The sequence below is a fragment of the Saprolegnia diclina genome (genome assembly GCF_000281045.1).
Source record: "Saprolegnia diclina VS20 unplaced genomic scaffold supercont1.29, whole genome shotgun sequence".
Taxonomy (NCBI): Eukaryota; Oomycota; class Saprolegniomycetes; order Saprolegniales; family Saprolegniaceae; genus Saprolegnia; species Saprolegnia diclina.
In genome coordinates, this window is record NW_008246096.1 from 192531 (window position 1) to 217534 (window position 25004).

Below are 25004 nucleotides of genomic sequence, written 5' to 3' on the forward strand. Positions count from 1 at the left end.
TTTCGATTGGCGTTGACAGTGTAACTTGGCAATGGGCGCCGGCGGGTCGGTCGACGATGTCCCGCGGAAGCTGCAGAACTTCATCGCGATGAAGGCGTACAACCTGCGCCAAGCGTCGGGCATGAGCATCGCGCAGCAGTTTGCACCGCTCAAGCAGACGCACCCGACGGTCCAACTTGTGCGAATCAGCGACCACTCACGACGTATCTAGACCAAGGACGAGGTGCTCGACTTTGACGCGCTCTGCAGCTACCTCCAGATCCCGAGCGCGCGCCAAGCCAGCCTCCGCGCGCTCTTTCAGCTTCACGTACGCGACGCTGTCTGCGAGACCTCGTCACACTGTGGTCGACTGTAGGACAATCACCTCCCGTACGCCGACTTGCTGCGGCTTCTCGAGCAGCCTGCTGCCACTGCGGTACCAAGTCTCATCTCATGGGACAGTATGACAAGCGCTGGTGTAGCCGACGCGGGCGCCGGCGCCGTCGAGTGCGCGACCAGTGCCACCGCCCGCCACGACGCAGCTCGTGCGCATCGAAGTGGCTCGGCCGAGCCTCGCTGCGAGCGGCGCGTCGTCGATTGCGCTTGTACCCGGTCTCTGGAAGAAACGCGAAATCACAATCCAAGAGCGGATCGTCGAGTACACCAAGATCGACGAGCATGGCGTGCCGCAGAACCTCATCGAGAAGGAAAAGCACCAGCACGAGGTACAGGTGTCTACGCTACTTGGCGAGATGGCATATCGGTCTAGATCATCCACATGGAGTCGACCACCGGCGAGTTTGCCCATCGCGAAGTGACCTACTTTGAGCAGACTGAAGAGCTCAACAACGAGGTCGTCCACCACGACACGGGCAAGGAAGAATTTGTGCACCTCAAGTCCAAGGACGACGAGATCTCGCACTTTGAGTCGAGCATGCCGCAGCGACCGCCCGAAGCCTGCGAACAGCCGCCGCCGTCGCCGACGCTCAAGAAAGATCCGAGCGGCAACAACGACGAAGAGACCCAGGACCCACAGCAGCAGCAGCAGATGTACGAGGAACGTAGTGACGCCTAAGATCTAGATGGCGTGTATTGTTTCGAGTCGTCGTTTAGTGGGCTGCGTCCTTGAACGCAATCGCTTTGCAAATGTAATCTTGAAACTCTTGGCACGTGAGCGAGTCACGCGACACAATGTGCAGCGGCGATACGCTCAGCGGCTTCTTGGGCGTAAAGTCTTCGAGCGGGTTGCCGGTGGCCCCCGGCGAGAGCGACAGCTCGACGCGGAAGCGCCGCGGGTCCAAGCTGTTGAGGCCGCCTAGAAAGAGGGTCTAAGACGCAGTGGCCAAGCAAGGGACAGGGCGTACATCGTTCAAAGACACGAACGACAATGTGCGTCATGTAGCAGAGCTCGGGGATCTCTTCGATCCACTTGCGCCCGGGCACCGAGACGGGGCAGTCCTCCTCTTTGCCCGTGACGCTGTGCCGAAGGACGTTCAGGAGCGTGTGCAAGTGCGACTCGCTCGTAAAGTAGAGGCGGGTGCGCACAGAGCGGTGCGTCGACTTGATGTCCTTGGTCGCATACGACGGGTCGAGGCGGTGCGTAATGTTGAAGCCCCGCGCGAGGTCGAGGTCGTCGCGCATCTTCTTGAGCAATGACTGGCACATGTTGGTGCCAATGTGAAGCTTTTCGTGCACATCAATGCCATACTCCTACAACGCGCCGTCGAAAACGGTGTCTCAGACAAAGGCAGTACCTGCGGCACGAGGGCGTGGGCCAGTGAGGCCGAGATATCTAGGAGCTCCTTGATACCGCTGAGGTACAGGTGCGCGTTGTGCATCGCATCGTAGCGGATACAGTCGTGGATGTCCGGGATCTTGGAGAGATCAAACGTCTTGCCCTTCTTCGAGTAAAAGTCGCGGTACAGCTTGGCCCAGCGCTCGCGCATCATCTCGAGCGTCTCGCGGCCGCACGGCTCGCGCTTGGTGTGGCCCGCCGACCCGATGCGGGGCCGTGGACTCGACATGAGCGAGTTCAGCGACGTCGCCGTCGGCGTCTTGGGGCGGCTCTTGGGCGACACCGTCTCGTCCACCGAGTTTTTGCGCGCCTTGGGCGTCTTCGTCGTCGCCACCGACGTCGGGCTGAACGCTTCAATGGTTTCGGGCTCGAGCTCCAAGCACGAACCGACCGTCGTTTCCGAGCCCTGGCGCTCGAGGGGCTTGAACTCGCGATCGTCACGGAGACCGCGCTCAAACTCGGTGGCCGTAAGCACGCGCTCGGCCTTCTCCGTCGCCTCGGCATCCAAAAGCTTGGTGAGCTGATCCTTCAAGTGGCCCAGAAGCTTGTGCATCCGTTCCATCTTCTTCATAGGCTGCTCGACGACGTCGAGTGCGGCAGCCACGCTTCGGACGAGGCGCGAGTTGGAGTGAGTCCGCAAGAGGCCGCAGTCGTCATCGCGGTGCAGAATGTCGTGGAGCCGCTCCTTCACGGCCATGATCATTTCTTGCGCTGACGAGCCCGATTGGTCCAGCATCGAGTCGGCGTCCTTGGACTTGAGCACCAAACTCACGAGAATGGGAATGATATCGCCCTCGAGCTCGAGCAAACCTTTCGCAAACGACGCCGCCGTCTTCTGCACACGACCTTCGTCGCTCGTGTAGATCTTGAGGTCGTGCCGGTACGTCGAGTGCAGTCGGAGGAGACCGCCGTCGCCACCGGGGTACATGATCTGGCGGAAGTGCTGACCGAGCGTCTCGGCTTGCTGGATGCCTGAGTGGGTCAAATCACCGCCCCACTTGACGATCAGCAATAGCTGGCTAATGCGACCGCAGCTTTCCTATTCGAATACACCAACATGATTAAAGGGTGCTTGGACATTCGGAATACCTTGTCGCCGCCCTTTGGCGATGAGCTGACGTTGGTCAGCGACTCGAGGCGCGCCTGGCGCTCCACCGGCACGGGTGACGTCGGTGCCGCTTGAAAGTCTATAGATCATTTCATTCGAATGCACAAGGTGCGACGCCGCGACGTACCATCGGTCCACGCACGAGGCTTCATCTGAACCTTTCGGTTGATGCCACAGAGCTGCCAGCGCTGGAGGACGTCGCGAAGCGTGTAGATGCCCTTCATTTGCTCGCCATCAATATCGTCGTCGTCGGCGTCGTCGACGTCCTTGGCATCGGCGTCCAACGCACGGCGCTGCTTGGCTTCGTACGCTGCGATGAGATTTTTGCTCACGGCGAGAAGCTCTTCGAGGTCCTTGATCGTCTTGATCTTAAGGTCCTTCTTCTTCCCGCGCCCGACGCGGTTTTCGTAAAAGTCGAGTAGCTGCGGCGACGTCACGAGCATCTTCATCTTCTGCTTGGGCGTGCGATCACCGTGGCGGATGACGGCGAGGACGCAGCGTAGCTCTTCTTCCTCCATGCCATCCGCATCGCTGCCGTCGAACCCGCCATCAAACTCGCTCTCCGACTAATCGCATACATCTATGAGTCACAACACGGCGTGGTGGCGAAGCGTATACCGCCGTGCCGTCGGCCTGCAAAAGCGACATAGACGAGCTGTTGGTCATCGAGCGCTCGCGGTCGAGCGGCGGCGAGTACATGTCGGCGTACGGATCTTCGTAACCCGCGAGCGCGCGTTCGAGGTACTGGCGGAGGAGCACGGCGCAGTCGTCGTAGTACTTGGGCGAGTTCTTGACAAAGCTCCAGCCGTTGACGTCGCACACATACGACTCGTTCCCGACACGAAGAATGTCAAAGCCGCAGACCGTTTGGCCAAACGCGCGGCAGACTTTGTGCGCAATGTTCTTCTCGTTCGTCGAGAGAATCACGGGGTACCGAATCTCCTTCCCGACCGAGTCGCGCATGACCTTGCCGTCAAGGACGGGCGACTTGCGCGCTTCCGCGTGCGCATAGTTGGGGCCGACCGTGTACACCTTGACGTCGGTCCCTTGGGTCGCAATGAACTCTTCGTAAATGTATGACTGACCGCGCCGGACGCTGTTTTCATGCGGATGGAACTCGGACGACCGGTTCCCGACCTTCCGGAAGAGGTGCTTGCAGCCGCCGCCTGCGTTCGTCGGGTAGTAGATGTAGATGTTGTGGTCCTCGCCGTTTACGGGCTTTTCAACAAACGGCTTTTGGATGCGGACGCCGTCGAGCTCGACAAAGTCGTCGCACTCGAAAAAATCGGGCTCGAGGGTCGACCCGCGGTAGCCATCGCGGTTGACGACGATGTGCCTACGCACCAAGCATGAGACGCCATAGCTTCCAGCATGTTCGTCGGTACTTGGGCGTCGGGATGTTGTGTTCCTGGAGGATCCGGTAGACGTCGCGGCGATCCATGAGCAAGTTTTGGTTCGAGAGATCGTTCACGACGATGGGCTGGCGGAGCTCGACGTACTCCATGGCCTACACGAACGTGGTCAAGGCGATGTTTCTCGCATGTCTACGGTACCTTGTCGAGCGGGAACCCCGTCGAGAAGAACGCAATGAGCGCATCGCAGAGCGGCCACTCGTCCACAGACTTGTTGAGGATCATGTCGTCGCCAAAGAGGACGATCTGGAACGCATGCTTGGGAAGGCGCTGGAGGATCTCAGTCATGGGCTTGGACGTCGCCTTCTTGTCCATGGCGCAGACGCCGATGACAAAGGGCGAGGACCGCTCGAGGTTGACGGGCGAAGACGCGGTCGGCTCGATGTTGGCGAAGGTGAAGACGCTGCCCGGCGTCCGCGCGTCCGCGCTCTCGCGCCGCTTCTCCCGCGCGACCTGGGCGCCCATGCTGCTCTTCCACTTGGTCGACTTGTCGCGAAAACGGTTTTCATTGCATTTCAACATTCACCACCCAAACTCTCTTGCTGTTTGTATGCAGCGACCTAGTACATACAAAACCCAAGTGTATTTTTTCGTGCCACTTGCGCTTTGTATACTTGCCCGAAATCGTCCGTGGAGGATCCGTACGCGTCCACGTCAATGAAGCGGGCCGAGGAGTATGCAGCTGTCGCGACCAAGCGGCCGCGCGCCGAGGACAAGCCGGACGCGCCGCCCGCGGAAGAGCGCCGAACTGTCCGCTTCGTCGAGACGGGCGCGCTCCTCTCGCTGGCCGACGATGGGCTTACGGTCACAGGCAGTAAAGTATGTGCAGACGTCACGGGTGCGGCAAGACTCATGCACGGCTAGGGCTATTGCATGGCACGCGCCAACTGCGGTATTTGTCATGGCAATTGCTATTACGAAATCACGCTGCAGCCTGCCGACGTGCCGTACCACGTGCGCTTTGGCGTGGGCACCAAGAAGGCGGACATCAACGCGCCCGTGGGCTTTGACGAGTCGAGCTACGCATACCGCGATCTCGAAGGCGCGATCGTACACAAGAGCACACGCCGTGACGGCTACGGCGCAGCTTTCGGTAAACCATCAACCGCATGCAGGAGCCTCACGAAGCATGCTAGGGCCGGGGGATGTCGTCGGTGCCCTCCTCTTGCTACCCGATCAAGTCGAATCAGGTCCGGATCCCACTTCGGCCAGTAGCCCACCCACAAATCCTGCTTCGCCCAGCGTCGGCTCAGAATCTCCGGCAGTGACGCCAGCGTCCGACGTCAAGAAGACGAACGGTATCCTTCGCTTCTTCGTCAACGGCGTCGACCAAGGAGTGGCATTCGACGACCTGCCCTGTGGTACCTCATCTCCGAATCGTCCACCTCCATGATCCCGGCATTAGGCGATGTGTACTACCCGTGCGTGTCCATCTACCATGCCGGCAGCGTCGTCGCCAACTTTGGCCCATCCTTCCGGACGCCGATGGGCGACGCGATTCCATACTCGAGCCCGTCCCCCTAGTACACGTATTACACGGAGGTTGTACTACGCGTCTATTAAAAAGTCATGTGCTGCTCGTCGTGGTATGGCGGCTGCACACACGAGTTGATGAGGTGGTTGAGGTCGTCGTCGTTGTTGAGGAACGACGTGTTGGAGAGCATCGACGACCGCAGCGAGAGCTTCGAGAGGCTCTTTTTGATCTCGCTCTTGTTCTCGAGGAGATCGTCGAACTCTTGAACACTCAAGTTGAACGTGCGCCGGATGGCTTCTTCGTCGTGCGGGCCAAAGGACGCAAAGAGCGAGTCGACGAGCTGCCCGTCGTCGACGCCGTCGTTCGTCTCGGCGTTGCGCAGATTGGCCAAGAACGACTCGGAGAGCGCAAACGACCCGTTGAGGCTGTGGAGGCTGGTGTTGTTGTTGCTGCTGCCGAGGCTGTCTTGGCGCTCCCACTCGAGCTGCATGCGGCGGTGGTCTTCCAAGTACGGTCGCTTGTGCATCGCGTTGAGGTGGATTTCGTCGAGCATCGACGCGACGTTCTCCGAGCCCATGACGTTGGAGAAGTTGCGCGGCCGCGACGACGACGGCGACATGTATTCGTGACCATACTGGTTGGCGAGGTGCTCGGTCGTGTTCATGACGTTCTCAAAGCTGCGGCGACGCGCGAACGGAGGCGGGCTCGTCTCGATCGGCGCCGAGCGTGGCGTCGGCGTCGACTTGGGCTCGCTCGTACTGCTGGCGCTGCTGCTGCTCGAGTGCAACTTGAGCGAGCCAAAGCCAAAGCCAAAGGACCGCGCTTTAGCCTTCTCTTGGCGATGCGGATGCATCGTCTTCCATCGGAGCTTGATGTCGTGCTCGGACCGCCCGGGCAGGCGCTTGGCGATCTCTGTCCATCGGTTCCCGAGCTCTTCGTATGCGTTCTCCAGCGCAATCTCTTCGTCTGTCGTGAACGCCGTCTTGATGAGCGACGGGTCCAAGTGGTTGCGCCACCGATCTCGGCATTGCTTGGATCTAGCGCAATAAGCAATCAGAAATGATTGCAGTCAATGGCTGGCGTACGATCTTCCGGGCACGGACTCGGCGATCTTGGACCAGGACTCGGACCCGGCCTTCTCCACGCGTCGTCGGAGGAGCTCGTCCTCGTGGGGCGTCCATGCACCGACCATGCTGCTGTGAATTGTCTTGTGAGCTCAATGGAAAGGCCATTTGTCGAAGCAAACTTGTACCGTAGAAAACGCTCCGTTTTCGTCTTCGATTGGATTACAGCCAATCAAAGTCCGATCCTCGCCGCAAGCCGCGCGTTGATTGGCCATTGCATTGAGTTACAGCGGTGGCGTATGGCGCGGGAATATTTCACGCGGTTTGCACAATACACTTGGCGTTTGTAGGCAACGATGAATCGCGGCTTAATTTATGGCCGGCGTGTCGCATGGAACGTACATTGTACAACGTACGTACATCCCATGTACGTGTAGTGTACGGCAGAGAAAGGAGCCCGGGGCACGCGGGGCACGAAAAGGCTTTCTTCGACCGCGACTTCGATCGACATAGCACACAAGGCCGTGGCCCACGACAGCTTCCAACACAACCCGACCTTCGCCCTCGACAAGTACGTGCGAGCCCCTTGTACATGGTCCTCGGCGAAACTCACATGGCAATGACGTGCGTAGTGACCTCCATCTTGGCGCAGTAGGCTCATGGCGCGAGGACCATGCCATCAATGTCACTGCGTAGGAAGCGCCGCATTGGCGACCACATGGACTCGTTCGAGGACGCCTACAACACGCCGAGCAGCGGCGGCAAGGGCAAGTGGACCGACGAAGAGGTACGCTGCTGTCATCGAGGCCACGTGGGCGACTGGCGCATAGGACAATGCGCTTCGCCGCGCGGTCGAGCTCAATGGCAACGAAAACTGGAAGGTATGCAAGAGCGAGATCGCGATCTGCTGGAACAAGCGTATGTGCGTAGGCCATTGCCGAGCTCGTGCCGGGGCGCAACCACTCGCAGTGTCTTCAGCGCTGGAACAAGGTGCTCAAGCCAGGTCTCATCAAGGGCAATTGGTCGCCAGACGAAGACGAGCTCCTCCGGCAGCAAATCCACATCTGCGGCGAGACCGCGTGGGTGCGAATCGCCGAAGGTGTGCCCGGCCGAACGTACGTCTCGTCTCCTGCAGATGGAGCCAAACGCAGTCGCGTAGGACCAAGCAGTGCCGGGAGCGCTGGCGAAATCATTTGGCGCCCACCATCAACCGCTCGTGCGTGAGAAGGCAACAGATACGTCGCTTCTCACACTACGTAGACCCTTTACTGCCAACGAGATTGCGCTCCTCGAATACGTCTACAACAAGATTGGCAACCGATGGACACAAGTGGCCAAGTTGCTGCCGGTACACGCGAGTCTGCTCGTCCGCCACTCACGCAAATACGGCGCGTAGGGCCGCGCCGAAGACGATATCAAGAAGAAATGGAAGCAGATGCACCCCAAGCAAGAGAAGAAGAAGGCCGGTCGGCTGCCCAAGATGGAGATGACGGACCTCATCGAGTCGATCCAGTACGAAATGAAGCAAGGCAACCTCCCGATGCTGAGCTACCTCTTTGAAATGAACGTGGCCGACATTCTGCTCGAGAACGACGACGACGAAGAGAAGGCGTCGATCGCATCGGACTGCAGCCGCCGCAGCAGCATTGTGAGTTCCAACAACAAGGTCGAGGACCTCTTGTCGTCGGCGCCGCCGTCCGCTGCACCGTCGCCGTCCCCGCCGTCGAACAACAGTCCGTCCGTGCGACCGCCAGCTCCGTTCTTGACCAAGAAGAAGAAGGTCGAGTGGGACCAAATGTCGATCGATATTCTCACGCAGTTTCTCTTCACCGCGTCGTTCAAGACGAACCTAAACCTCGGGGACATGATGGACGCCGAGACGAGCGCCAACACGGCAGCCAACGTCTTCTCGATGGACGACGACCCGGTGGTCGCGAGCGTCATCGACTCGTTCCGCGCGTCCGGGTCGTCCAAGGACATTCAGTCGATCGTGGACGAGCTCCAGTTTGACCAGGACCAGCTGCAGCACCTCATGGATGTGTGTGGCAACTCGTCCAACGACTTCCTCAAGGACGACGACGACGCCTCGAGCGAAGAAGAGTACCAGTACAAGTTGTAGATGCGTATAGTGAATAAGTTGTTGATAATTTACATACGCCAAAATAATTGTCGAAAAATCGACAATCTGTCCACGCCTCATGGATGTGAGAGCCCACCGATATTATCCGGACACGAATTCCGGATGCGGGCTGGCACAAAGAGCGGAAATAATGAACGGTGGCATCGGCGATAGCCCTCCGCGGGAGCTGTACGAGGCCGGCCCCGTGGACGTCGACCTCGCCGCGCACGCCGGACACAGCCACCACGGCGACGTCTGCCCGACACCGGGCTCGTGCTTTCCCGTGCCCGGCGACCAGTTTGATACGTTTGCCGACCTCGAGAACCGGCTCAAAGTGCACAGCCTTGACCATGGGTTCACGCTCGCGCGCAGCACGCACCTCTTCTCATCGACGCTGGCGCTCGAGCTCTTCCGCGTCAAGTCGCCGCTCATCAAGGTCGTGCACCGCGGTAGCTTTTACTGCAGCTACAAGGTGTGTCCGGACGACAGCACGAAAAAGTGCTCGTGGCGGATAACGTTTACGTTTGACCGGACGCTGCTCAAGTACGTCATCAAGACCGAGCGCTACTGCTCCATGCACTCGCACGAGATTGGCGAAGAGGCGGCGAGCAGCTCGGCGATCCACCGCGAGAGCCAGCTCTACGAAGCCGAGCTCGACCAAATCCAGGCCATGGCGCTCCAAGACCTTTCAATCCCCGAGGTACGACGATACCTTATGCGTCCTGCATGTACACTCACACCGCCATCCGGTAGATCCGCTCGCGCATGCAGGCCACGTACCCTGGCAAAGACTACACGCCTGACCTGCTCCGGCGCATTGTGAAAAAAACTAAGGACCACGCCGCCCGTCCAGCGACCGCCGACGACGCTGCCAGCACGTCGCAGGTGCGGTCCGAGCTGCGCGCAATGCCGCCGCGCTCGGTGCCGACGCTGCAAGAGTCGGAGCAAGAGAGCCGGTACCTCGAAGTCCACCAGCGCTTCAACCAGATCGTGTCCAAAGTTATCAACGACCCGCACCGCTTCAAGCTCTTCTCGCTCAACCTTGTCGCGTTCGAACACTCGCTCACCAACCCGCTCCCAGTGCAGTTGCCGCCGTCCTCTATGCTCATGGCGCCGGCTCCGTACGACCGGCCCTACACCGCGACGGCCACCTCCAATTCGACGACGACGAGCACGGGCGCCCGCCAGCCGCGGCCAAAACGGCCGCGCACAGGCCACGAGAGTGCGATGGACGAAGCCTTTCTCTCGACCGAGATGGCCAACAACCCGCTCAACCATCTGTAGACGTGTCGTCTTCGTGTTATTATACTACTCGTACCTGCACGTCACCTTGTCGCCGGCCTTGTCGTCGCTCCTCGTGGTGTATTATGCACAAACCAACGACGCGTTGCTCGGTATAGAGACCGATCACGTGAGGACTCGCGCCTTGAGGAGAAGGTGGACGACGAGCTCTGTCGCGCCCAGCGGCATGAAGCCGCCTTTGACCGTGACCTTGGCCGAGACGCGAATCCAATGTAGAATGCGCAGCTGGTTGCCGCCGTCGTGGTCGTCGCCTTTCGGGTTGAAGTGGACGGCGATCGTGGCTTCGTGGCCAGGCGACACGCTCCCTTTGAGCGGCTCGATCGCAAAGTACTTGCGGTGCTTCTCGGCGAGGCCCGTCGCGCCGTCGATCGTCACCTCAAACGTCGCTGCTGCGCTCGCCTTGCCGTCTGAGAAGGCGGATCCGACGCTGTGCCCGTGGTCCCTCTCGTCCTGAGGCCCAATGCTGCCAATGACGACGTTCTTGGTCGTCGGCTCCGTATCAAACACAACCTGCAAGACACGTGGCGGCTTCTTGACAAAGTCAGCGCAGAACGTTGGGAGTGGCACGTGCTGCGGCAGCTCGAAAATGTCTTCGGGCACCGCCGGCTCGTCGCCCGCCGCCGGAGGTAAGAGGTACGTTTGGGCCTCCCAGCAGCGGCCCTATCACAAATCCTGCTGGTATCCCATGGACTTTGAAAGGCGGTGACGTACACGCAGGGTAATGACGTGGTCTTCTGTTTGGTTGGGCACATCGATGCGAAACTTGGTCGTATACTCGATCGGCCGCTCGTGGTCGGGGCTACAACGCCCGTTACCGTAGGTACCACGATCGAAGGACGTACCTGAAAACACTGCGGACGACCTGGGTCTCGCCCGGTGGGATCACGGCTTCGTTGGGCGTGCACGAAAACACGCTCGTTTGGTTGTAGTTGGGGTGCAGCACCTCGATCGCCTGCGCATGCGACTCAGCCATCGACGATTTGGCAAACGTACCTTGATGATGTACTTGAGCGGAAACTGGCTCGAGTTGAGCAGGGTAAACTCGGTGAAGCCTTTTTCGCGCGCCAACACGGGCTTGAAATGGATGTCGCCGTCCACGGGCGTGATTTGCAAGATGGGGCTAACACCCTACGTACTTGACTCTGTGACTCATTCGTTGAGAGTCGAGCGATGCACCTCGCCGTGGAGCGGCACGCGGAGATGTCCTCGCGCCGTTGTGAGCGTCAAGTCTTCGTGAAAGATGAGCGGTGCCGACGGCGTGAACTCGACAAAGAGGTTCTAGGGCCGTAACGCAATCGATCATGCGGCAGAGCGATGGTACCGCAACGCCGCCCCCAGCGCTGACGCACCGCAGCGCGTTGACAACCGAGAACGGACCCATGCAGTGCAGTGCGAGCACGTGCAACTCCAAATCTTCGGGGCCGTCGTTGACAACTTGGAGTTTGAGCACCTAATTCGTGCATTCGGAGCTGCCACGTGTGTTGTTGGGGTAGTATAACGTACGCTCGACTGTCCGACGGCCACTTGGCCAAACGAAAGCTTCTCGGGCTTGGCGATCAGCTCTCGCTCGACGATCGACAATTGAAGGCGAAGGCTCTGCAGGGCGACGCGGTCGACCTTGTTTCTAGTGTCTTCGGCAAAGCACACAAGCGTGCAGGTTGCATGCACGCTCCGCGGCTCTGTCGGCGCCAACAGCGCAATGGGTCCAGGTGCCATAACGTCATTGTCGTCGTCCAGCTCGTCATTCGGCGTCACGTCTTCGTTGGTCTCTTTACTCGTGGTGTCGTTGGACGTCGCTGGCCTAGAGTCCTCGGCCGTCTCTGGTTGGAATGTATCCGCCACGGCCTCGCAGAATGACTTCGTCACGATGACGTTGTCGGCCGGCTCGAGGTCGTCCCACGTCATTGGTCGAAACTCGACTTCAATGCGCACCGAGCCGTACGCTGGCACGGTCGCAACAAGCGGTCGTATTCGTAGCACCTACAACTCGTCTAATGCGGCTACTCGATGACTCTAGCTACCTTGGCCACAGCTGCTGGCAAGTCGATCTCGAGGCGCTGGTCGCTACTTGACGAGTTGATACACACAAGGCTGTGCACGACAAACTGTCCAATCGGGATCGCGCCGAGCGTCACGACGGTCTCGGAGAAGCGCAGTGCCGGAGCGACGCCCGTGCCAATACATGGCAGCGAATACGTGCGGTTCATGCTCGACGCGCACGTGAGCGACGTCCGGAACTCGGTGGCGGCACTCGGGCTAAAGACGATCGTGGCGTCAACAGCTTCGTACGGTAAGAGCGTCCCGAAGCCGTCACTGGGCTCGACGCGCACCTCGGGTGGCAAGTGCACAAACCCAAACTTCTGCGGCAGCATCGACCTATTGGTGATGCGCACGCGCTGTGCGACGCTCTGGGTCGTCGCGCACGCGCCAAAGAGAATCGTGGGCGAGGAGAACTCGAGATCGCCTGAAGTGAGCTGCGCACGCAAGACAAAGTACACGGGCAGCACTTGGTCCGGTACGAGCACTTGGAGTGGGATGGCCATGACGCCGAGATGCTCGAGGCCAAACTTGTGGGCGATAATGGCTGTCCAGAGACTCTGCGTCGGCCGAAACTTGATCTAGCGCCAGATTAGATCCAATACATTGTAACGAGGGTTGTACTTGAATCTCAAACCGCCCGGGTTCGGCGCCAGGCGAACACCCTTGCACGTAGCCAAAGTGGGGCACAAACTCGAGCGCTTCTTTGAGGTACTTGGGCACTTTGAGCTGGCACTTGAGGGGCACCTTGCCCCGGTTGCGCAAGAGGAGCTTTCCGCGGTACAACTTGTCGTACACGCAGCACTTGAAGTCCATGATGGGCGTCTCGACGTACAGCGGGACCTGCACATGGCATACATTGCACGTTGTTTCAACTTGATCGGTTGATACGATTACCTCCGCGGCTTGGGCCCGCACGCGAATGTCGAGCGGCGGCACTTCTGGCGCGTCATCAAACGTCACTTGGAACGCTTGCGTAAACGCGGCCATAGGCTCGTGGGGCGAAAAGGCAAAGTGGATGCTGCAGCTCGCGTACGGGGCGACGTGCCCGTCCGTACTGGCTACGATGGGCGGTGCCACCGTGACGCTTCGTTGAAACTGGCCAAAGGACGTCGCGAACGCCAAGAGCGCGGCTTCGGACGTGACGCCACTCGGATCCACCGCGTCGGCCTCGTCAATGTCATGCGTCGCGCTGGTGTCGGTCCAGGCTAACGCCTCAGCGTCGGTCGCTGCCACAACGCGAAAGACCGTGGGAAGTGCGCCGGCGTTGCGTAGCGTCACGACGTGCTTGGCGCACTCGCCCACGACCACGTTCGTAAACTCGATCTGGCTCGTGCTGAGCTCCGGGACACTGCGCTTCGCCGAGCAGCGCAGCGGAATGGCAAAGTACCCGGTTTTAGCGACCGCCGGGATGTGCGTCTCGAGGTCGGCGTTGAGACGCGGGAGGAACGTCACGTGCACGCGGCAGGTCATGCCGGCCGACATGCGCCCTGGCTTTTCGTACGCAACGTCGAAAAAGTCGCGCACGTCGTCGGGCAGCGGGAGGAGCTTGAAGTGGTTGAACGTGTTGCTGACGTTTGTGAGCGTAAAGGACCGGGCTTGGGGCGTCCCGACGTCAAAGTCTTGGAACCAAACCTCGGGCGGGTCGGCCAGGAAGGCGCGGCCCGTGAACTCTCTTCGCCACACGATTTGCTTTTCGATCAAGTTGTCTTTTTGTTTGGCGAGCGCGCGCTGTCGCATGGCCTCTTCGAGCTTGCTGCGCTTGGGCACGCCAAAGCCCTTCTTGGTACTACTACTGGTGCTACTATGGTGGGAGGATGCGGCTGTGAGCGATGGCAGCGCCGGGCTGGAGTCGTCGACAAGACCGTTGAGCTGCTGTAGCTCTTTTCCTGGAGGTTGCGAGATGGGCGGGAGGAGCAGACCGTCCGTCGACGGCGTGCTCGAGAGTGCCGCCGACACGTTGTGCTTGCTTTTCGGGATCCAGCGCGGGTTGACTTGAACGTTGGCGTGCTCGGGCTTGGCTGCGATGGCATCGATGACCTAGCCAAGGTCATGGCATGTCAGCAAGGACGGTGGGCACCTTGTCCCGCTGCTCGCGCGTCTTGTTGGTGCACTTGCCCATCCCAAACGAGTAGTCCTTCATGGTCGTGACTTGGGACGGGTCGATCCGGAAGGTCCGGCCCGTGGGGTCGACGAGCTCGGCGCCGACGCGCGAGAGCATGTAGTTGCGAGTTCGGTCTTCGACAGCTTTGCGCCCGAGCTCCTTCTGGTACTTTTGCACGTACTCGACGTGGCGCTTCTCGACTTCGCCGCGCCGCTGGTTGCGCGCGGCCTCCCGCACCATGCTGTTGGCAATGTGCATCTCGGTGGCGCGAATCTTGCGCTGCTGGCGCGCGAGCTTGGCGGCGGTCCGCGCTTCGATCTCGCGCGCCCGAAACACTTCGTACGGGTTCTTGCCGGAGGCGAGGAGCTCTTGGAACTCGCGCGCTTGCGCCGCGGCCAGCACGTCGGCCTCGGCGTTGCGCTTCTCATTCTGCCCGACCATGCCCGCGTACGCCTTTTCGCTGTTGGCGCGTAGCTCGAGGATCGCATCGAGTCGTCCTTGGTGCTGCTGCTCCTGGCACTCAAGGAGCCGCTTGTGCACCTTGCGCGCCATGGCCTTGTCCTCGAGGTCGGTGTCGGTCGGCGCTGCATCCGACGACATGCTGCCCGGCGGTGCTGCCTGTTGCGCCGTCAAAAGGTAACGCCAAAGGACAGACTCGGACTTTGTATGCACGATAGAGCGGTGCAGTGTCAAAGATCGTGTCGCTTGCGAAGGGTCACGGACGTGTGTGTTGACCACGGCTGCTGCAGCTCGCCTGTATCGGCTTGCTCCATGGATGCATCAAGCGGTGGCCAAGGCGATATGCTCCATTTGGCCGCGACAGCACACCTCAAGGTACGACGAGGGCGCCAGAGATGAGTACTGTAGGAGCTACAGGTGCACTTGGCCATGCCAAGAAGGGCTCCATGTCGAGCATGTTAACGAGTTAAAAGAGAGGGTGGTCCTTCATGGGTGCGCTGCCACCCTTGAGCGATGTGGGCGGGCGGAAGAGTCGGTCGACGATAGCCTGCGAGTACTCAGCATACGCGTTGCCTTGGGTATCGATGGCTGGGATCACGCGGTCGCTGTCGGGCCCTTCGTCGCCCACAAGCGGCGGGTTGGTCACACTAGTTGGCGATTAAAATGATCCTCTACAAGGTCGCGTGTCATGATACCTGAGCACATGGAGCTCAGCGCTCGACGCGACAATGGAAAAGTCCTCTTGCTCATCGATCGCAATGCACGTGCCGGGCGAGAGCGCATGGCTGTGGTGCACCGCGCTATGGATCTCGAGCGAGCCTTCGCCCAGGATGACGTACATAGCTTGGACGTGGTTCTTCATGTGCAAGCGCAGTGGCGTGCCCTTGGAGATGATTTCGTGCTGGAGCGAGAAGCCGAGACCGTCGTCGCGGGTCAAGTACCGCCGGGACTCGACGCTGTCGACATTCGTGACCTTGCCATCCGCGAGTAGCCCATCGAGCGACCGAACGAGGAGCGATCGCGCGGCCGACGCATGGAAGCTGCGTCGCTGCAGAAGCATCTTGTGGCGGAGACCAAGCATCTTCGTCTTTTCCCGTTTGATCCCATCTTGTTCTTAGCTGTATCTTGACACGTTAATAACATGACCACCGTGAACTTCAACTCCTGCGATTGCATCTGTCAACTGGCAGGAGACGTTGGCCGGCTAGCTTCCGTCAGAGCGAAATAAAGGAGCTAGGAAGAGCGACCGTCTGAGTGCGGCGGCTGGAGCTCCATGAGCTCCAGTGGCCATCGCACGCTGCCAATAGCACGGTCAACAAGTTGGTCAAGAAGAGTGGCAAAGTAACTAGTTGGTGCGTTTTGGTCTGCGGACGTAGCGCTTGCTCACAACCGGGTAGACCAGGGTTCGATACCCGGTATCGCAACTCTACTTGACCATCAAGCTGCTTGAGCAGCAGAGCGATCGGTGGCCGCAGTAGCGTGGCAGCCTGAAAACAATCCAGCCGGTTATCCGGATGATAGCGTGGCGCCGGACTGATATAGTGAAAACAAGTGTAGGCAATTCCATGCGGCCGCGTCTTATACCTCGTATCCGGATATTTCGACCCGACGAGGGATGTCAAACCAATTTGACTTCGCCCATGGTCATGAGCACGGCGAAGCGCAGTCGTCCGGCAGAGCTCGCTTGCGACGAGCTGCCGTCCGCTAGCAGCGAGCAGCGCCCGCGCCAAGAGCCAGACAGCGAAGAGAGCGTGCCCACGGTCTCCCGCTGGACGCGCGAGCAGGTACGACAGTGCTTGTCCTCGGTGCCCGACGCACCACGAGTCGTAGGACGAGCAACTGAATCGGGGCATCGAAAAGTATGGCACCAAGAACTGGAAGGTACCTGCTACGACTTGAACGCATGGTCTCTAACGACATTGCCGCAGGCCATTGCCAGCATGGTGCCAGGCCGCAACCACGCGCAGTGCCTCCAGCGCTGGAACAAGGTGCTCAAGCCGGGCCTTGTCAAGGGCCATTGGTCTTTTGACGAAGATGACGCGCTCATCAAGCTTGTGCGCGACGTGCCGTCGGTGCAATGGTCGGACATCTCCAAGCAGATCCCGGGTCGCACGTACGAGACTGCCCTCTCCTTTGGTATCCTAACAAGCTGCTGCTGGTAGAGCCAAGCAATGCCGTGAGCGCTGGAAGAACCATTTGGACCCTACCATCAACAAGGGGTACGATTCATTAGTTTCTGCGATGCACTGACAAATGTATGGACCTTTAGCCCGTATAAGTCGGAGGAGGACGTTGTCTTGATGAACGCGTACCAAGAACTCGGCAACCGATGGACGCAAATCGCAGAGTTGCTGCCGGTACGGTCGTCGCCAACTAGATTCGGTGGATCAACGAACGACGTAGGGCCGCACCGAGGACTCGGTCAAGATGCGCTGGAAGGTGCTGAATCCGCACGCCAAGTCTAAGGCCAAGCCAGGTCGGCCACCGCTCATGGCGCCCCCTACGTCGCCGCCAAAGCCGGTGGCGGCACCCACGCCAACGATCGAGTCGCCCGAAGCGGTCACGGATGTCCAGAGCGTCTTTGACGACGAGGACGACGGCGAGTCGCAGCAGGTGCTTGCGCGCCGAGCGTCGTCGCTGCTCGAAAGCTTCCGGACGCACGACAGTCTCTTGAGCTTCTCAAGCCTCAAAGCCGAAGACTGGGAAGTGTTCCAAGATCTCATGATGAGCGATCAGTTTGCATCGGCCGTCACGACGCGCGCGCCGACGGAAATGATGTCAATCTTCGACTCGTTCAAAGACAAGAGCATGACCGACGACGAGTTCCATCGACTCGTCGGCGTCATCGAGGACCCGGAGGCCATCATGGACTTTATCCAGGAGACGTACGAGTCGGTCGATCAAGGGAGGGAGTGGGATATGCCGCTCTGCTCTTGTGGCTGTGGCGAGACCGAGCTGATGCACCAAGAGGCGTCGCTCGCGCACTTGGTGCTGCCGCCGCCCGTCTTTTCGTCGCAGCCCGTGCATTTCGAGACGTACGGCTCGTACCAGCCCCACGTGCAAACCAACAGCCTCAACGAGTACGTCGAAGATGTCGACGAAGTCGAAGACCTCATGACGGCCTTCCACGTCGGCAAGCGCAGCAGTCGTCGATAGACAAATACTCCATTTCTCTTTCATTTGGTCTTCTTCAAGGGCTTAACGAGGCAGGGAAACCCTGGCCGCAAGCGTACGTCGAGGTTGACACTAAACTCTGCTCGGCGTTCGCCTTTGCTGTGCCCCCATCACTGTCTGCGCATCGCTGACATCGTAGCACCAAGAGCACAACCACTCATTAACACAGGATTGGTCTTGCGCTAGTCTGTGCGATGACTTATATTCGTCGATGCTGATGCGAATACCTCGTCAAAACGCCTTGGTTCGTATGTAGTCCAAGCAGACATGTTGGACAATTGGGTGCTTCAAGACAATAAACAACTCAATGGGCTTGTACGTAGGACTAGCTACGTTGCCTGCAGCAGCCATTCATGCCCTTTGGCCGATCTTAGACGCTTTGTCTTTGGCTCGAACGTAACAATCGCGTCTTCCGCTGGCGAAATTTCCCGGTCAAGGCAGCTACTATCACACGACTGACTGTCCAGCACTTGGCCCGTCGCGCTGAAGTGCCAACGCTTGACGAGTTGCTCAACGCTCTTGAGACGACCCTTGGTGTGCGCTACCTTGTCCCTCGCACAATCCCACATCAGGTAGCCCTCCGCGCTTGACGTACCGACCACGCCTCACAAGCGCATTAGCAAGTCCACCATATCTTTACAATTGCTTGACATCACTCGTTCCAACTACGCTTACATTGTCTGCATCTCGTTCGCCTCAACTTGATCGTGTCGACGGCATCATATTGAAGACGATCGGGGCTTCTTGATTGGTTGCGTTGGTCGATTTCATCATCACGTGCTTCGTCCTGCGCTTGCCAGAGCATGCAGCCCTCCATCGGCGCGCCGCTGACCAAGCGAGTCGATTCCTTCTCGAGCTCGACCTCGCGCCCTCCTGCCACTCGTTGCAGCGTCGCTGCGTGGCCGGGTTGGCCGTGTTCTAGCACAGGACCAGGTTGAAGATCGCAACTGGAACGTACTTGTGATTGGCTGGTTTTTGGCCAATCGCGCGCGTCTGTCGAGGTCGGGCAAACTCAGCTCTGTCGGTCAGTTTGACTTTGGACATGGCGGCGAACGTCGGTGACATCTTGGCCAGCCGCGACGCGTTCCCGGCGACGTACACGGCGCGCGACCTCATCACGTACGCGCTCGGCATTGGCTGCAGCTACTACAAGACGCCGGAGCAGGCGAGCACGGACCTGCACTTCACCTCGGAGCTGGACGCGCGCTTTGCGGCGTTTCCGCTGTACCCGGTCGTGCTCCTCTTCAAGGGCGACGCGCACGACGTTGTGGACTTTCCGCCACCGAGCATGTCGACGATCCCGAACGGCATGCCCGACTTCAACCCCGGCATGACACTCCACGGCGAGCAGAGCATCGAGGTCCACCGCCCATTGCCAGCCACGGGCGGGCGCGTCACGTGCCACCGCCGCGTGCTCTCCTTCCACCCGAAAGGCAAGTCGGGCGCGCTCATGGAAACCGAGTTCAAGATCGTCGACGAGGCAGGCGAGCCGCTCACGACGCTCGTCATGGGTTCGTTCTACCGCGGCCTGGACGCCTCCTTTCAAGGTCAAGGCCGCACGCCACCGCGCCGCCCAAGCATGCCTGTGCGCACCCCCGACATCGTCCTCACGCTGCCCACGTCGCCTGCCCAGGCGCAGCTCTACCGTCTCTCGGGGTACGTCGTCTTCTTGACTGCGTTCTCGTGCGCGTAGGCTCATGATGCCGATGCTGCTGTGTGTAGCGACTACAACCCGCTCCATATTGATCCGGACTTTGCTGCCTCGGCGGGCTTTCCGCAGCCCATTTTGCATGGTTTGTGCACGATGGGTGTCGCGGCGCGCGCGCTCCTGCAGGCGTACGGCCACAACGAGAGTGCTAGCTTCCGCAAGATGAGCGTTCGGTTCTCCAAGCCGACGTTTCCGGGCGAGACGCTCGAGACGCGCATGTGGCTCACGTCGCCCGGCCACGTGGCCTTCCAGACGCGCGTCGTCGAGCGTGACGCGATCGTGCTCGACGGCGGCGAGTTTGCCTTTGCGACGCCCGCGACGCCTCGCTTGTAACGACGCAATCTTAATCGCAACGACCGTCGACACGCATTTCTCTTCTTCTTCGTCTTCGTCTTGAGCGATGTCGATGGACGGCCTCGCACGCTTCCAAGCGCTGTTTCGGGGCCAGCGAGCGCGCAAACTCCACGTCACGCGCGTGCAGAAGGATCTCCGTACGTAGTCGCGACGATCGCCATCGCATTTGATAGAACCATGCTGCGTAGCGTGGTCGCCGTATCTGCCATGCAAGCCCGACGCCGCGGCCACCATGTTGGCGCTGGCCAAAGCCGGCCCGACCGACACGCTCCTCGACATTGGCAGCGGCGACGGCCGCATCGTCTTTGCCGCTGTCGCGCCGCCGTTTGGCGTTGCAAAAGCGATTGGCGTCGACATCGATGACGCGCTGATCCGGCACGCGCAAAAGGACCCGCGCTGCACGCCGGCGACGCTCTTCCTCTGGAGCGACTGGGTCGACGTCGATTTGAGCAGCGTGAGCGTCATCACGCTCTTCTTCCTGCCGCACAAGAGTATTGCGTCGCTCCTGCGCGCAAAGTGCAAGCCCGGCACGCGCGTCGTCACGTACGTCTTTCCGATCGCCGACTGGACGCCAGTGGCCACGGCGACCACGGTCGCGTTCCTCTCGGCGACGGGCACGTCGCCCGTGTACCTGTACCTAGTGCCCTAAGCTCCGAGAAAAAAACCTCTAGGGTCCATCAAGAATAGTGTACGTATCCTTGGGCCATAAGAGCTGAGTAATAAGCTCATAGTCATGGCATATATGCACGGGAGTGTTTGATGCCTCGCGAGTTCAATTCCTCGAGTCGACCGAGGGTTAGGTATCGTATGGAGCACAACACGACGCATGATATTGAAGAGATATAAAGCAAAAGGACATCGAGAGACGACGAGGACTAGACGTGCTGCGTCTGGGCCGCGCGGATCGCCTGCTTCTTCTTCTTGGCGTTGAGGCGGTCGCGCATCGTCCCGCGGATGCACATCTTTTCGACGCAAATGCGCGCTTCGATGAGCAAAAAGTAGGTCGAGCCAAAGAGCCGAAAGAGGTTGAAGCCCGCGACGATGTAGAAGAGAAACTTGAGGTAGTTGGCGCCCTCTTGCCCGTTCACCGAGTCGAACGAGATGATCAAATACGCAAAGCCCATCTGCGAGAGGAGCCAGAAAATAAGCAGCTTGGACCGAAAGTACTGAAAGTCGCCTTCCATCTTGTCCTTGATCTCGCCTTCCTTCTTCTTGCGCGCTTCCTCGGCCTTCTTGGCCTCGGCCGCGTCCTTGTAGTTGCCACCGCCGCCCTACACCCTAATTAGAGAGCACGAGACATGGTTGCTGTCGTACCGCCTTGGGGCCGTGGCCATCCGAGCTCTCGAGCCCTTTCGTGCCCCAGCTCAAGTCGTGCAAGTTGCAGAACGAGTACGTGTTGAGGATGTTGACGAACGTCGGGAGGAGACACATGTACTGGATGAACGACATGGCAATGTGGTGCATCTCGCAGTGCAAGCAGGACGCGAGGAAGAAGACGCCGACGGACGCCACAAACGCTGCAATGTCCTTGATCTCAAAGCTTGTCACCATCGTAGCAAACGGCATGCTATCGCCCATATGTAAATTCGGCCGTCGACTTATAGTGATTGAACGAACCCAGAGCGAAGACTGTCGATCCACGGCTTCATGATAAAGCCAAACGCAATCACAGACGTGAGCAGCATCACAAGCGCGTAAAAGACTGCCGTCAAGCGGTACACGCCCCTAATCGTACAGACAAAGGACCATGAGACATGTGCACATCGCCAATGGCCGTGTACTTGATGTGCTTGGGCTTGTTGCCGAGGCCCGCGACGAGCTGGATCAAAAACGACGTGCCGTACAAGAGCGAAAACACTTGGACAATAATGTCCTTGGTCTTGTCGGGAATGCCCGACGTAGGAATGTACCCCCAGTTGTTGGACTTGAAGCCGACAATCACAAGAAAGTACGTGACGAGGAAAAAGTTGGCCGGAAGGACCCACGAGAGCGCGACGTTGGCCGTCATGTAGGCGTACTGGATGCACAGAAAGAGCTTGCGGATGTACGAGTGGTTCGACTCGGTGTAGACGCGGCCCCAGTTCAAAATCGTGTAGACGAGCGCGAAGAACGACCCGTTGAGCCAGCGCCGGCGCTGGCCAATGAGCGCGACCAGATCCGTCGGTACGTCCGTGCGCGCGATCGCGTCCTTGACGTACTGCATCGTCCAGCGGCAGTTGCGGCGCGCGAGGAGCTCAAAGCACAAGATGCGATCTTCGGCGAGGTACATGTTGCCCTGGAACGGCCCGAGCTCGTTCATCGGGGTTGTCAAGCTCTTGAAGTACGCTTCGAGCGGCGCGCCTCGAATCGCCTTGTAGCGGTACGCCGAGAACGCACCGGGCAGCACCGAGATGAAGCCAAACACCGACTCGAGCGACTTGTCCATGACGTTGGAGATCTTGTACTCGAAATGCTGCGCGGCAATGACCCAGTTGCAGAGGTGTGGAATCGGCTTGTCGACTGCAATCTCGCCGCACGTGCCGCCAATCTGCGGGTCGATCTCCATTGCGCAGAGGAGGAGGTAAAAGGCCTTCGCCGTCGGCATCGTACCGACATCCAAGAGCACGGTATACTCGGGCTGGATCTGCTCCGCGAACGCGTTGAAGTACCACTCGTGCGAGTTGAGCTTCCCGCCGTTGTGCTCCTTGAGCGCAAACACAACCTGCGTCGGCGGATACCGCTCCGAGCTGCTCGCAGACGCTTCGATCGTCTTGGCCTTCTTGAGCTGGACGCAAAACTCAAACACGTGGCACATAACGTCGACGCCGACCATCATGATGTTCATGACGTCTTCGTCGAACGCGCCCACGTCCCGAAGGAAGGCTAGTGTCCCTTTGTTGGCTTTGGTCCGGCCGTCCGAGACGATGACGACGAGAATGTTCTTCCATGCGTCGTCGCCTTCGTAGCCCGGCAGCTTTTGCGACTTGATGTGCGCAATGTTGTTGGCGACCTTCTTGAGCGTCGAGTACATTTCGACTTGGTCTTCGTTGTACATGGTGATGACGACCATGAGCTGCGGCGTCCGGCCTTCCTCAATGCACTGCAGCCGGTACCCGTCTTTGGTAAACTCGGACACGACCTTGTTGGCCGCCGGCGTGTAGTACATGGTGCGAAGCTCCGATGTCGAGCCCGCGTCGATGCGCCCAGCGCATGCGCCGAGGCGGTTGACGACGTTGACGCCGAGCTTGCCGACAAAGCGCCGCGGCACGGACCCGCGCATGCCCTGTTGGTACTAGAGAGGAGGGCGTCGATGAGGTGACGCCATGCTGTCATGACATGGAGGTACCCAATCGTGGAGCTTCTTGGACCACTCGAGGACCTGGATCGCTTTGGTGTTGAGGAGCGACCGAATGTGCGGGTCGGCTTCGCGCTCCGAGACGAGCGCAAGCATCTCGCCACCCGCTAAAAAGTCATTGACGGCGCTTTGGTACCTACGAAACGACGCCACCGATCAGATCTACGATGTCGAGATGGGCGCGTACCGAGCTTCGGTTTCGGCCGTGACGCCCGACGCGATGATACGAAAGGCTTCGGGTGTCGACGCGGGCACAGCCTGGCCCACGTTGCTGTCCCGCATCACCTGCATCTGCTGGTTCCACTGGTTCTGCGACGCTGCGGCGTTGAGCATGCGCACAGGCGCGGGCGCAAACTGCGGCTGCATCATTCCGCCGGGCGGTGGCATCATGCCGCCTCCTTGGGGCCTACGTCAGGATGTAAGGCATACGTCAGACAGGCGAGCGTGTGTACCCGGGATACTGAATGCGCTGGGACGGCGGCGTGTTCTCCTGGAGGTACGAGCCATGTTCGTATGCGGCTGAGTCTTGCCAGACAGGCACGCCGAGGACGCCGTTGGCGCCGTGCTGCATATACATGTCGTCGTCGCTGTCACGATCGAACGACCCTTGCTGCTGCACCTGGCGCGGCGGCGGCGCGCGCAGGTTGCGGCCCGAGCCTTGCTGCATCGGCATCTGCGGCGGCGGGCCCATGTTGGCCGGGTTCATGTTGGGCCGCGGCCCGCTGCCTCCGCGGGCGGGCGGCGCATAGTTGCGGCGCGACATTGAAAAGGCGGAAATGAGTTTCACTGTCTCTGTTGTTCGCCCAGCCTTTTGTACGGTACAATTCAAAAAATTCCTGATGACCATCCGGATACGCGCACCACGTGGCCCGTATAGCAGACGCCTGCAAGAGGCAAGCGGAACGAGCACTACCTCATATCCTATTTGCACGGACGAGAGGAGCCAGCGCTGTGGTGAATTTCTGCGCGCGCTTCTCCGAAGCACATTCCACCAGCAACTTTGCCCACCATGACATTCCACCCTCCGCATCTGATACGAAAGTGGCGAAGGTCCTGTCCACCAGAAAAGTGCATCTAGCGCTGCAAGTAGCTTGCACCGAGTTGCCTTGAAAAGTACGCTGGTCGTCGGTCGTCGCCTCGTTGTTGCTAGCATCGTATAGACAGAAGCGACCGGCGAAGCGAGCTTGAACCGGCCATCCGAACATGGGTTGGCATCAAATGGTGACGCCGCATCCAGCGTACCTCGGTACCTTGTTGCTGTACAATTGAGATGGAGATCTGAAGATGATGGGACTGGGAACCAGGTTAAGTTCGTCGTGGGATCAACCATAGTATTGCTGCTGCAATTTTGACTCCATGGAGCACCATGGCGCTGCGTCGGCCTTGTGCACAAAAGCTGGTGCGGCAGAAAGTGCGATCGTGACAAGACCTCTGCTCTGCACCCTTGGCCGCCAAGCCTGTTGGCTCAGTCCTCCGCCGCCTGCTATTTGTCCCACATACTGATTAAGGCAATTGCGCGATCTTTGTTCAATTTCCCGTAAATTGCAAGGAAGAATACGGTGTGTCACATCCGGATACGCC

At 59.5% G+C, this 25004-nt stretch overlaps 12 protein-coding genes across 13 annotated transcripts; 7 read left to right on the forward strand and 5 right to left on the reverse strand.

Annotated features, from left to right (window-relative positions):
- Nucleotides 1–6: 6 nt before the first annotated feature.
- Nucleotides 7–1152, forward strand: SDRG_09141. Of its 2 annotated transcripts, XM_008615055.1 has the most exons (5): nucleotides 7–169; nucleotides 212–307; nucleotides 356–415; nucleotides 462–704; nucleotides 749–1152. In XM_008615055.1, exons 1-5 carry the CDS (start codon nucleotides 32–34, stop codon nucleotides 1052–1054), a joined length of 843 nt encoding a protein of 280 aa, XP_008613277.1. In that variant the 5' UTR covers nucleotides 7–31; the 3' UTR covers nucleotides 1055–1152. The 2 variants fall into 2 exon arrangements, with proteins under 2 accessions (XP_008613277.1, XP_008613278.1); XM_008615056.1 differs by having other exon boundaries at nucleotides 462–1152.
- On the reverse strand, nucleotides 1089–4816 carry SDRG_09142 (hypothetical protein; the record flags this gene model as incomplete). The annotated part of the gene is made up of 8 exons (XM_008615057.1): nucleotides 1089–1294; nucleotides 1344–1689; nucleotides 1734–2813; nucleotides 2864–2961; nucleotides 3010–3448; nucleotides 3501–4218; nucleotides 4268–4389; nucleotides 4436–4816. The coding sequence occupies 8 exons, from the start codon at nucleotides 4814–4816 to the stop codon at nucleotides 1089–1091; spliced, it is 3390 nt and encodes a 1129-aa protein (XP_008613279.1).
- An 81-nt stretch (nucleotides 4817–4897) lies between these two features.
- On the forward strand, nucleotides 4898–5914 carry SDRG_09143 (hypothetical protein). The gene is made up of 4 exons (XM_008615058.1): nucleotides 4898–5113; nucleotides 5159–5387; nucleotides 5431–5655; nucleotides 5700–5914. The coding sequence occupies exons 1-4, from the start codon at nucleotides 4952–4954 to the stop codon at nucleotides 5816–5818; spliced, it is 735 nt and encodes a 244-aa protein (XP_008613280.1). The 5' UTR covers nucleotides 4898–4951; the 3' UTR covers nucleotides 5819–5914.
- SDRG_09144 (hypothetical protein) lies at nucleotides 5819–7031 on the reverse strand. The gene is made up of 2 exons (XM_008615059.1): nucleotides 6854–7031; nucleotides 5819–6805 (listed from the first exon to the last, which is right to left on the reverse strand). The coding sequence occupies exons 1-2, from the start codon at nucleotides 6958–6960 to the stop codon at nucleotides 5854–5856; spliced, it is 1059 nt and encodes a 352-aa protein (XP_008613281.1). The 5' UTR covers nucleotides 6961–7031; the 3' UTR covers nucleotides 5819–5853.
- A 344-nt stretch (nucleotides 7032–7375) lies between these two features.
- SDRG_09145 (hypothetical protein) lies at nucleotides 7376–8951 on the forward strand (the record flags this gene model as incomplete). The annotated part of the gene is made up of 7 exons (XM_008615060.1): nucleotides 7376–7403; nucleotides 7465–7619; nucleotides 7663–7713; nucleotides 7763–7947; nucleotides 7992–8048; nucleotides 8093–8180; nucleotides 8229–8951. Exons 2-7 carry the CDS (start codon nucleotides 7506–7508, stop codon nucleotides 8949–8951), a joined length of 1218 nt encoding a protein of 405 aa, XP_008613282.1. The 5' UTR covers nucleotides 7376–7403; nucleotides 7465–7505.
- Nucleotides 8952–9102: 151 nt separating this feature from the next.
- SDRG_09146 (hypothetical protein) lies at nucleotides 9103–10235 on the forward strand (the record flags this gene model as incomplete). The annotated part of the gene is made up of 2 exons (XM_008615061.1): nucleotides 9103–9651; nucleotides 9705–10235. The coding sequence occupies 2 exons, from the start codon at nucleotides 9103–9105 to the stop codon at nucleotides 10233–10235; spliced, it is 1080 nt and encodes a 359-aa protein (XP_008613283.1).
- Nucleotides 10236–10358: 123 nt separating this feature from the next.
- On the reverse strand, nucleotides 10359–14994 carry SDRG_09147 (hypothetical protein; the record flags this gene model as incomplete). The annotated part of the gene is made up of 11 exons (XM_008615062.1): nucleotides 10359–10913; nucleotides 10965–11052; nucleotides 11096–11205; nucleotides 11247–11381; nucleotides 11430–11531; nucleotides 11575–11703; nucleotides 11757–12233; nucleotides 12275–12871; nucleotides 12915–13133; nucleotides 13188–14330; nucleotides 14371–14994. 11 exons carry the CDS (start codon nucleotides 14992–14994, stop codon nucleotides 10359–10361), a joined length of 4179 nt encoding a protein of 1392 aa, XP_008613284.1.
- A 229-nt stretch (nucleotides 14995–15223) lies between these two features.
- Nucleotides 15224–15950, reverse strand: SDRG_09148 (hypothetical protein). Its single transcript, XM_008615063.1, has 2 exons — nucleotides 15549–15950; nucleotides 15224–15500 (listed from the first exon to the last, which is right to left on the reverse strand). The coding sequence occupies exons 1-2, from the start codon at nucleotides 15932–15934 to the stop codon at nucleotides 15320–15322; spliced, it is 567 nt and encodes a 188-aa protein (XP_008613285.1). The 5' UTR covers nucleotides 15935–15950; the 3' UTR covers nucleotides 15224–15319.
- Nucleotides 15951–16493: 543 nt separating this feature from the next.
- Nucleotides 16494–18009, forward strand: SDRG_09149 (hypothetical protein; the record flags this gene model as incomplete). The annotated part of the gene is made up of 6 exons (XM_008615064.1): nucleotides 16494–16637; nucleotides 16684–16734; nucleotides 16782–16966; nucleotides 17016–17072; nucleotides 17123–17210; nucleotides 17257–18009. The coding sequence occupies 6 exons, from the start codon at nucleotides 16494–16496 to the stop codon at nucleotides 18007–18009; spliced, it is 1278 nt and encodes a 425-aa protein (XP_008613286.1).
- Nucleotides 18010–19069: 1060 nt separating this feature from the next.
- SDRG_09150 (hypothetical protein) lies at nucleotides 19070–20068 on the forward strand (the record flags this gene model as incomplete). The annotated part of the gene is made up of 2 exons (XM_008615065.1): nucleotides 19070–19683; nucleotides 19750–20068. The coding sequence occupies 2 exons, from the start codon at nucleotides 19070–19072 to the stop codon at nucleotides 20066–20068; spliced, it is 933 nt and encodes a 310-aa protein (XP_008613287.1).
- A 67-nt stretch (nucleotides 20069–20135) lies between these two features.
- On the forward strand, nucleotides 20136–20738 carry SDRG_09151 (hypothetical protein; the record flags this gene model as incomplete). Its single annotated transcript, XM_008615066.1, has 2 exons — nucleotides 20136–20226; nucleotides 20278–20738. 2 exons carry the CDS (start codon nucleotides 20136–20138, stop codon nucleotides 20736–20738), a joined length of 552 nt encoding a protein of 183 aa, XP_008613288.1.
- Nucleotides 20739–20895: 157 nt separating this feature from the next.
- Nucleotides 20896–24225, reverse strand: SDRG_09152 (hypothetical protein). The gene is made up of 7 exons (XM_008615067.1): nucleotides 23876–24225; nucleotides 23611–23829; nucleotides 23415–23559; nucleotides 21871–23360; nucleotides 21707–21814; nucleotides 21404–21656; nucleotides 20896–21360 (listed from the first exon to the last, which is right to left on the reverse strand). The coding sequence occupies exons 1-7, from the start codon at nucleotides 24184–24186 to the stop codon at nucleotides 20965–20967; spliced, it is 2922 nt and encodes a 973-aa protein (XP_008613289.1). The 5' UTR covers nucleotides 24187–24225; the 3' UTR covers nucleotides 20896–20964.
- Between the last annotated feature and the right edge of the window lie 779 nt (nucleotides 24226–25004).

Bases quoted from the DNA above. Each gene is read 5' to 3' on its own strand.
- SDRG_09144 (XM_008615059.1), bottom strand. From the start codon at position 6,960: ATGGTCGGTGCATGGACGCCCCACGAGGACGAGCTCCTCCGACGACGC. The intron at 6,806-6,853 runs GTACGCCAGCCA...TTATTGCGCTAG, and splicing joins GAGTCCGTGCCCGGAAGATC to ATCCAAGCAATGCCGAGATC.
- SDRG_09143 (XM_008615058.1), top strand. From the start codon at position 4,952: ATGAAGCGGGCCGAGGAGTATGCAGCTGTCGCGACCAAGCGGCCGCGC. The intron at 5,388-5,430 runs GTAAACCATCAA...GAAGCATGCTAG, and splicing joins CGGCTACGGCGCAGCTTTCG to GGCCGGGGGATGTCGTCGGT. The intron at 5,656-5,699 runs GTACCTCATCTC...TCCCGGCATTAG, and splicing joins ATTCGACGACCTGCCCTGTG to GCGATGTGTACTACCCGTGC.
- SDRG_09141 (XM_008615055.1), top strand. From the start codon at position 32: ATGGGCGCCGGCGGGTCGGTCGACGATGTCCCGCGGAAGCTGCAGAAC. The intron at 170-211 runs GTCCAACTTGTG...CGACGTATCTAG, and splicing joins TCAAGCAGACGCACCCGACG to ACCAAGGACGAGGTGCTCGA. The intron at 705-748 runs GTACAGGTGTCT...ATATCGGTCTAG, and splicing joins AGGAAAAGCACCAGCACGAG to ATCATCCACATGGAGTCGAC.
- SDRG_09148 (XM_008615063.1), bottom strand. From the start codon at position 15,934: ATGCTTGGTCTCCGCCACAAGATGCTTCTGCAGCGACGCAGCTTCCAT. The intron at 15,501-15,548 runs GTATCATGACAC...ATCGCCAACTAG, and splicing joins GCTGAGCTCCATGTGCTCAG to TGTGACCAACCCGCCGCTTG.
- SDRG_09152 (XM_008615067.1), bottom strand. From the start codon at position 24,186: ATGTCGCGCCGCAACTATGCGCCGCCCGCCCGCGGAGGCAGCGGGCCG. The intron at 23,560-23,610 runs GTACGCGCCCAT...GTCGTTTCGTAG, and splicing joins ACGGCCGAAACCGAAGCTCG to GTACCAAAGCGCCGTCAATG. The intron at 21,815-21,870 runs GTACACGGCCAT...CTGTACGATTAG, and splicing joins AACAAGCCCAAGCACATCAA to GGGCGTGTACCGCTTGACGG.